At 47.3% G+C, this 9,513-nt stretch overlaps 3 protein-coding genes across 3 annotated transcripts; all 3 read left to right on the forward strand.

The window, feature by feature from the left end:
• The first annotated feature begins 75 nt into the window (after window positions 1–75).
• TERG_05490 (uncharacterized protein) lies at window positions 76–2,898 on the forward strand. Its single transcript, XM_047748446.1, has one exon. The coding sequence runs from the start codon at window positions 1,778–1,780 to the stop codon at window positions 2,651–2,653; it is 876 nt and encodes a 291-aa protein (XP_047604428.1). The 5' UTR covers window positions 76–1,777; the 3' UTR covers window positions 2,654–2,898.
• Window positions 2,899–7,593: 4,695 nt separating this feature from the next.
• On the forward strand, window positions 7,594–8,238 carry TERG_12292 (uncharacterized protein; the record flags this gene model as incomplete). The annotated part of the gene is made up of 1 exon (XM_047751271.1): window positions 7,594–8,238. One exon carries the CDS (start codon window positions 7,594–7,596, stop codon window positions 8,236–8,238), a length of 645 nt encoding a protein of 214 aa, XP_047606617.1.
• Window positions 8,239–8,357: 119 nt separating this feature from the next.
• TERG_05492 (uncharacterized protein) lies at window positions 8,358–9,170 on the forward strand (the record flags this gene model as incomplete). The annotated part of the gene is made up of 2 exons (XM_003233569.2): window positions 8,358–8,583; window positions 8,647–9,170. The coding sequence occupies 2 exons, from the start codon at window positions 8,358–8,360 to the stop codon at window positions 9,168–9,170; spliced, it is 750 nt and encodes a 249-aa protein (XP_003233617.1).
• Between the last annotated feature and the right edge of the window lie 343 nt (window positions 9,171–9,513).

Genomic DNA, 9,513 nt, shown 5'->3' on the forward strand with positions numbered 1-9,513 from the left:
TTCTTTTTCTCACTTGCTGCTGCCTGCTTCTTCTCTCGTTTCCCCTTCTCCCAGGCTGATCTGCACGGTGTTTTTTGGGGGCCAGAGGGAATTGAAACACAGCACCGACAGAAGGGAAACGGCAAAAAGCTGGAGGCCAAAAGCGAGATAAACTGGCAGTGCTGATTGGCCTCGATGTCTAGCCGCCAGCAGGGGCTCCACAGCCTAAGCCAGGCCAAATCTCTGCCATCCTTTATCCCTTGGTGTGTGCCGGGCTACCACACCACAGTTGACGTCAAAAAAGTCCCCTTTGGGCTGTTCAACAAGTACTCTATACTGCGGTACTTGAAGTACTTGTCCACCGGCATGGCGAGAACAGCTGATATTTGCTCTTTTCTCGACAAAACCGCCTACGCCACCAACCAGCTGCTGAGCCTCCTTGAACGCCTTATTCAGGCAGCCAGAGACGAAAAGGCCGGGTCTGGGGCAGACCTGTCCTCTGTACTCCAGCCCCGTCCATTTGCATGACGCCTTCAAGCAGATCCTGGCCCCGAAACCAGTTGTGCATAAACACTTTTCATCACTGAGCCTTGATATGCCCTAGCCCCATGCAGGGTGATTTATGAGGACTCACGGAGATGAAAAGCCTCTGACTTCTGATCAAGCGTTTCCCTTCTCTGGCCGTCAACTCTCAGTGTCATGGGCGACTCGCCCGCTTAAGCTAAAGACAACGCCAGCGATATGCTAGTTATACGCTACGTATGTATGTATGTACTCCATACACCCGCATCTATAGCCCTGACGGGTGTGGGATAATATACATACATACGTAGCTCTTGATGTACTTCCTGTGGAGTATACTTTTGGACCCTGCTTCTTCTCCCTTGCTTCCTTGAAATCGTTCCTGTTTCCCTAGCAAGCGCGAGGCTCGTAGCCTAGAGCATAGCGTTATGACTGGGGAATATATACTTCGTCGGTGACATACCAAAGGCATCCCCCTCCCTTTCAACTCAGAGGGAGCCGCGTCTACGATAACGTCAGTAGGCTTAGTTATCTCTTTCTTCCCTTCTTCTTTATCCGGCTGTTACTCCTTTTCTTTTTCTTTACCTTCTACTCTCTCTCTTGTCTCTTTTACTTTGGTACATTCTTGGGAGCAAACACCGTCTTATGTCGTGAAACAACCATTCCCGACGCCAAAGGAATAGCAGAATTTCCTTCATGGGCTTGCGTTGATACAGGACTCACCGTCCTTTATTTCTTACACCGTCAAACAGCTTCGGGCCGTGTCTTCTCCCCCCGGCCCTTTCGGCGGCGTAGGAAGTATTGACTTGCTTGACTACCACGCCTCCCACCACCTGGCGCCAGTTCCGGCTTGTCAATCTTACCCAGTGCTTTTACGTGTTACCTGTGTACATTGCTTTCCCACCTCAAGGCCCCCAGTCCCCGGTGCTTGGTTGGTCTTTTACGCCTCTTTCCCGGCCCTGGTTGTTGGTGTGTCTTATAAGTTTCGTTGGCTGACGGTAGCCTGGAGATCTTCCCGTCCTTTCATATACGTCCTCCTGCCCCAGTCATCGGTCACTGGTCGTCGCGGTTTACTTCTACCTGTCTACTCTCTGTCTGGACTAGCACGGATGTCGCTCTTCGCTTCTCATTACATGATGTGATGTACGCTTGCTGAGCACTGCTTAGCTGTTTTATTATTTCCATAAACACCTCTTTATTTTCTCTCGCCCTTTGAAAGTTTCAAATTTTATACCACCCTCACCGAGGAGCTGCACCGTCTATTAGCAATATAACAATGTCTTGGGTGCGGTGTTGCCTAGATAGGCCAATATTGAAGCGGAGGTCGCAGAAAGCACCCAGACCCCTCGATGAACGATTTGGAGATCCCGCGATCAGTGGCCCTATGGAAGGCGGATGGAATCAAATATCACCGTCAGCAGACGCTAAGGAAACAGGCTTTCCATCGACAAATGGCATATCCGAGCAACCTGCTAGGAGCTCCGGGGGAGACCTCGTACGGACCCGTTCAAAGCCCTGGAGATATTCCCCTCGTGGTTTCGGGTCTCAAAAAAATAATGAGCTGCTAGATTCTAGGAAAGGAGGTAAGGAGGATTCGTCAATGATTTCAACAACGAAGGACAAAGCCGACTTTGTCTACAAACCTGCCAGTGGTGAATTCCTGAAGACTATGGCCGAGCTAGGGAAGCCGAAGAATGGACGTTATTCTTCTGAAATGACCCGTTCCGTTGTTAACAATCGCCATACCTCATTGCAAAGCAATAGCTCTTTAGAGCCAACACTTCCTGGAGAGATCCCACGACACCCATTCCATCAAGACTTCTCGACACGCAGTCAGTCTCCTGCTAATCAAACCCTTTCCAACAAGTCCTCCAGCCCAACAGAACATTACTTTGACCAGCGAACTCCGGCTACAAACCACAGCACGTCAGCGCGAAACTCATCTGCTAGGGATGAAGACTGCAGCAGCTATGTGTCTCCAATGGACGTCGAGAAATCTCCTCGATCCATAATATCAGACACCGCCGCTGTGCCAACATATTTACCCTCCAACCCTGCTCCGTCAGAACAAAGCCGAAAGAAACGAAAGGCCAAACCAAAACGAGTAGTGACTTCTGAAATGGTACCGTCTACGAACGACCTTTTTGGCTGAAGAATCGGTTTTCCGGGGGCCGGTCGAGGGGAACATGTCAAATTTGGACTTCTTTAATCTTACGACTCCCATGAAAATTGCTACAATAAGGCTTTTCTCAAAGCTCTTTAATGACAACCGGTCTGTTGCGATCCAGTTTACTCTTTTCCGTTTTTCACCATTACTTGACCCTCGATTCTAAAATTGATGCAAGATTATATCCTACACTGGAAAAACTTTCTCCTTTGACGTTTCTTTTCCTCTGGACAGCTTGGGTTTTTATTTATTGGCGGGAATTTAGGTGTTTCGGGAATGCCTTTTTGGGGGAAATACCTTTCATTCTTCCTATTATTTTCTACGGTTTCTTATGTATCGGATATATCAACCCAAGCTACACACATATGTCGTCTCAACGCAGAATACATAAATAACTTGATGAACCACTATTGGCGCAACTTAATCCCATCGATCAAACACTCATGATGGAACTCTAATGATTAGCTTAAGCTCATGAGAGAGCTTTCGACTCCCTAAGCCTGCCCAAACTCTGCTCCTGCTAAGCATGGGGTAAGTGGTGGTGCTGGTCTGTGGTACGGAACATCACCGTGACTCGGGTGACCTTCAAGTTAGTCGTGCAAGACATGCATACTCTAAATGACACAGGACCGGATGCTCTGTACCCTCGGCTGGAAGAAGCGGGCTGTACATGTGCAATCAACCCCAACCATCAAGGTAGGGGCAGATTGCGTCCAGCATGCTGGCAAGCATCATGTATGTGTATGGGTGTATGGGTGCACTTGGTAAGCATGCTATATAATAATATATCAAGACAGGGGGCTCATAACACATCGGGCGTTTAGTAAAGCAGCCATGCATCTTCTATTGGATTAACTATCACCTGACGGAGCAGAACAGGCCTGTTTGAAATCACCTTCAATTGCCGGAAGACATGGATTAGCAACAAATCAGATCTTTGGCTATACGAATTTCCTCCGTGGCTCCCTTTGAACCATGACTGGAGAGAAGGATGTGCGAATGGCCGTAAGAATATGATTCGTCAAGTGAGTGCCATCCAGATTTTTCTTTTCATACATAGCTAGCACCCAGGGTTCCCCAGGATAAAGCGCAAGAAGTCGAGAAGCCAGGAAATATATGAATACGTAGTGGCACGCCCGTAATGGGGGGAAATTTTTACGTATATCGGTTATTCATCGGGAGCAAGAGACAAAAATGGAAAAGAGAGGAATTTGGACCAGGTAACATGGATTTCAAGCCAGACAGGGGTAGTTGGACCAATCCGTTCGTGCATGACAGGTTGAGTCAACTTGTAGCACGAGATACGGTAACACTTGCGAGAGTGTTCCGATAAGCAAGTAGCTTTCTAATATGTATGGAGTAACCACAGCGTCGTTCCCGTTAGACATAGCTAATCATCTGCTGGCACACCGAGACAGCAGGAGCCACGATAGCCTCTCGTGACCTGATTTTGGAGAGCGGTACTTCGCCGCTCTGCTTAACAAGTAGTGCAACAACGAAATAGGTGGAACTGAGGGGGACTTGGACTGGGATAAAAGGGGCGAACCAAACTGTCGGGACAAACATGGCGATTTCTTTGGATGGCCAGTCCTTGTTGGCCATGCTCGTTTCTTTTTCGCTCAGACGGAAATTCGAGGGAAAGCTTTAGCTGGACAGGGTTGGGGAAAATCATGAAATCTCGGTACTTTCAAATACCTCTCATTTTATTCTGCGTCTTTTAACTGTCCCTGCCAGTAGCTGAGAGACGGACAAGAGCTTGGAAGCCATAAGCTCTTAGAGCTAGAGAATATGGTAGAGCGTCCTTTGCAGTGCGTAGGCTTTGGCAAGAGGAAGATGATTTTGTATAAGGAGACATTTTCTGTATCATGATTACCACGAGAACCCACAGTTGTAAATCATCTATATGCAGGGTCAAACTCACAGGCCATCCTTACCGGTTCGCTCTTTGACCTCTTCACCCCCATCTCCATCCGTTGGCCCTGGTCCAATCGAATGATGAGCAAGGTTTGCTGCTGATGACGTGAATATTTCTATGAGAAATCCCACCCGCTAGCTTAGCCGTCTGCCTGCTTCTCGCGGGGTAAGGCGACAGGCTAATCGATATTCCTTGCCAAATATAATACTTGCAGCTCCAGTAAAATGGTCCAGCCTTTCCCCCCTTGGGAGCTTACCGATTTCTGCTTCTTGATGACCAGATATCAACAATATCCAATCAACTTTCACCCTATAGCAAAGGGAGATTGAGGGATCTGCCTAAGGAGAATTCACCGGCTTCTTTTGCGTAGCTAGCCCATGTATTGATTTTCCTGGAGCTTAGGCATGTCCGCCTGGAGGGATTTGGTGATAACCTTGTAAATGCAAAATAGCTGTTGCTTCACCCGATCTTTTGAAACCCCATGGCAGTGGTCCGATGTATCAAGGAAGACGTATGTGTTCAGTAGTTCGACTATTTTTTCTCCCCCGTGTCTGCGCGCGCCGGACTTCTTGAATTATAGCTAGAGACCCGTTATGGGTTGTGTGTTGAGGGGAACCCTGCTCAACAGTAGCGAGCATGTTAGCCGTTATATTCATATGGGTGAGCACACTCTCAAGCCAGTAGATAAGGTTGCTTTTGCCCTGAGGATGCGAATGACACCCTAAATTCCGCAGCCTGACGTTAAGTGGCAAAGCAGGAGAGAACATACATCCAGAATAACGTGTTGTCTTCCTTTCGCCCCATGATTCGAAAGGCATCTGTTGAGTTCGAGTTGTTGCTGGGTGATGTTGACGGTTTGATATCAGGAAGAAACAAGGTGCCGGTATCAGAAGCCAATCGTATCGAAGAAAATAAATAAGCTAGTAGCTTTAATGCGTATTGGCCGTTTATGTACCTTGGGAGACTTCTACTGGTTCATATATAAAATTGTACTATTGGTCGATACCGCTTAGTAATATCGAACATCAAGGAAAAGACCAGGAAACAACAACCATGGCTAGCATGTGCAGGATACAAACAGAATGCCATCATAATCTTGAAATACATTCATCAAGGGCAAAAACTGGCCTGCTCTTGATTGCGCAACCTATTTCTGCCGCTGAAAGCTTCTATACCCCACATAAAGCTAATGCCGCATATTGGGATAGTTGGCCTCAGACTGCATAGCGAAAGAGATTAATAAATGACTATGCAAGGCAACCTGGAGGACCGAAACAGCCTTTATTGGCTATCTCGTGCGCCTTATCTTATGAGCCTTGATTGCGGTTATTTATAGATGAACTATCTAGCTCGTGCGGACCGACCGATACTCTCTAGAAGGCTCTGTGAGAAATGGAAATCCCCCAGGAATGAAGGGGGCTATGACCCCCTGAATACTCTGGCGGGAGACCACTGTGACATGCCAGCATGCCTGGCAATCAGACATTCTGCTGAGGAGACGTTGCGATCCCACTAGTTGACTAATGACCGCAATGTCTTGTGCCTTATATCCGGATTAAGGAAAAGTAGATGTTTAAAACGTCATTCTTCTCTCATACCGCTTCATTTTATACTATTTACTTTCCAACCCTTATTTTCTACCCACCAACGGATTCATCGTCAGTCAACTGCGCTATTGACTGCAGATCTCTTTGCCGCTTCATGTCTGACATGAGATACGGTTTTTTTAATCTCCCTTTGGTAGGCGAGATGAACCCATCCATTGCAGCATTTCGGCAACAGGTGAAAGCTACCACCTCAAGATGCCATTGGAAATACAGTAGTTTTGACTTTTGGGTTGTGTCCTGCAAAATCTTGAACTCTGGTTGATAAGTTGATAACTAATTAGGCTCGGCCCGTTCCGGTTCTAGTTTATCTTGGGGAAAAAGTTATTGAATGATATTTACGAATTATGAGGAGCCATGTAAGCCTGGTGCTTATCGAGAAAATGACGAGATTCAGTGCCCTTGGTGTCACTACATCCATAGTACTGGGAATTGGAAATCAAGTATTGACTGGCACGCAGGGAGATGCGCAGTTCCCCCAGGAGATGTAAAGTGCTCATACATGATCAATAATTAGCATCTCTACCAGGTTTGAGCCAACTGTCAATGACGGGGTCTCATCAGATGCATCATCTCCGGGCAAGATTTTCCTGGTACGGGGTTACATACAGAAGAGAGTGAGGAACTGAAAATGGTATTAGTCCCTCCAGGAAGAAGGACGGATTTAGCATTATTGCCAGCAATGATGTGAGTGATCAATCAATGAAGATACAATGAATTATGACAACAGTGATGCGAAGCCAGTGTTTGGCTAGCCCCGCGACAGGGCTTAAGGCCGAAAAAGACGTGAGATTCTGCACGTAATGCTTTTTGGATGCACATCTTAATTCATATTACCAGGGGGAAACTCAAAAGGGTAAGTCGTACGACAAATGAGCTTAGTCGGATAACTACTTCGGCTGTACAGAGCACCTCCAATTTTGACAAGGATATGTGGAGTTTGGCACAACACCGTGACATATTAATACCTCGCTTCACACCTACAACCACGACCACAGCCTTGATGGATCATAAACTTCACTGCGCCGCGCTATCGAATATGCTCCCCTGCTCAACGCAGGCTTTCGGCAGTCCCGCCCCTCTGGTACCGGGCGCAGGTCCAACTCCCAGCACGAAAATTCTCCAAGGGCTGATTAAGTTGGCCTTATCTAACTTATTCGACATTTGATCTCCGGCTGCAGATCGATTTCTTCACTTCGATTCCCCAGTAAGGAAATCCAAAAGGGTCATTCTCTCTGGTTATGCGTGTCAACCATATAGACGTGGCTGGCTTGCAGCGACCAAAGTCGGGCTGCAGACTACCTGCGTTGTAACCTGGAAACTCGATAAGGTGGCACAGAGTGTGCATTAGTTAGGCCCGTTTGTCTGGCCCGTTTGCCCCCAAAAATGGCCATGTTGGCAGCTAGATGGCCAACTATTCACCGGATTGCCGGGAGTCTCGTTGGCCGTACCAATCATGTACTCCATCGGCAATGCTCCCTAAGAGGAAATCTTCCAGAACAGCATCTCTCTCTGTGACTAAAGTGAGTCCGGCGCCGTCCGGAGTAACTCCATGCAGAGTCTGTCAAACCGAGTTGCTTTTTTCCACAGATAAACGAGGGAGGATGACGAGTTTGGCAATTTACATGCTAATCGTCTCCTGTTGTGTGAGAAATTTCCGTGTAGTTGTCCTTCAGGGAATGCAGCTTTGGCAGATCTTCAAACTCCTTTTTCTAACTAACCAGCTGCCTTTCGCTTGGGGCAAACGACTACGCCGCGTAAGACCTGATGTTCTAGAAATATTCGGTTGCCCGAATCTTCTCAACATGCAGGTGTATTGCACACTCGTTACTATACTCTATCGTTGTCTGTTGGTTGGGGCTGTTCGATGGTTACCACGACTCGGAATACGATTGGAAGGTTATACTGATCTCGCCCCCAAACTACACAAGCTAAGCATGCATCCCCGGATTGACACCATCGCTGTTGGGCCTTTCACAACCTCTTTCCATCCATCTGATGATATTCTTTCTTATTCCACGTTTTCCTTCTCCTCTTTGGCTGGGATATAAGATGCGCTTGTGCCCATGGCTGCCGAGCAATCCTCTTGCATTTTCACTAATAACCACGGGCTCGAAGCTGATGAGACAATGTGTTTTTGCACCGAACATCCTGCATATGCGATTCTATGATGCGACGAACCCTGGTTTTTTCCCAAGCAGCAGCCATACCCATTCTTATCTGTCTACAGGCCATATCTGCAAGGCCCTTAGACCCTTCCAGACGATCGGACATAGCGTCCTCATATACCCTCCGCTCAATCAAAGACCAGCCAAAAGGGGAGAAAGGAGTTATTGATCTCGAGAAGAAGGTGAAGCTTCTAATAGGACTTTGTGCGGGATTCGGGGCCCTTCTGTGTATGTCCTGGTGAATTCTCCATTTATTAGAAATGACTGATGCTCATTTGTCTCGTGCAACAGTTATATCTCTTATTTTATATCTGATCATTCACAAAAGAATGTGGTACCGAAAGCTATTTTGGCGCGAAAAGGCCAGCCAGAGAGGCGAGAATAATGGAGCTTCACCATCGACCCACCCTGATTTCCCTTGTCATCCTCTTTACCGGGAAGGGATTCGAGCAGCGAGTACCCCAACCAGCCCCAAGCTGCCTGAGGCACAAATTCCTGCTCCGTCAACCCCTTTCAGATACCACCCTTATCATCCCCAACCACCAAATGCATATTACCAGCCCGTAGAGGTTTACCGAACGCTTATGCTACCTGACGAAATACTGGAAACGCAAGCCGGCCAGGCACATGGCTCCAGAACCGATCTCTCGGTTGCAAAACGTTCCCAGGACGAACTCTCTACTACACCACAGAGCCGCTCAGATGCCGCTGAAGTTGCTCCTCATCCAGCTTTTATCACACATCCAGCTCAACTTCCGATTCATAGCCCACAGCCGCGTCGCATGGGGCTGCCTGTGAGCCCCAAGCTCCAGTAACAAGCTTGCCCTTGTGCATAAAGCCAGCTCTTTCATGATTATACGTATACCCGAGTACTTCCTCCTTATATATTAATGATGTAACTGCTTTTTTGTTGGTCTATGGGCTGCGTCTTTGAACGCCTTGTCCACTATTTACTGTTTTATTGTTCCCTTCATAATATACCCTAAGAATATTCTTTAAAACACATGGTAAACAGGATATATTTTCCAATAGAAGTGTATTCCACCTTCATCAGCAGAATATTGAACCGTGTTATTCAGTACTCTCGCAGTAAAGTAACCCGTCACGGATCCCAACGGAACCTCTAGGGGCAAGTTTGATTACTCAACTATACATAGG

Source organism: Trichophyton rubrum (genome assembly GCF_000151425.1).
Source record: "Trichophyton rubrum CBS 118892 genomic scaffold supercont2.6, whole genome shotgun sequence".
Lineage (NCBI taxonomy): Eukaryota > Fungi > Ascomycota > Eurotiomycetes > Onygenales > Arthrodermataceae > Trichophyton > Trichophyton rubrum.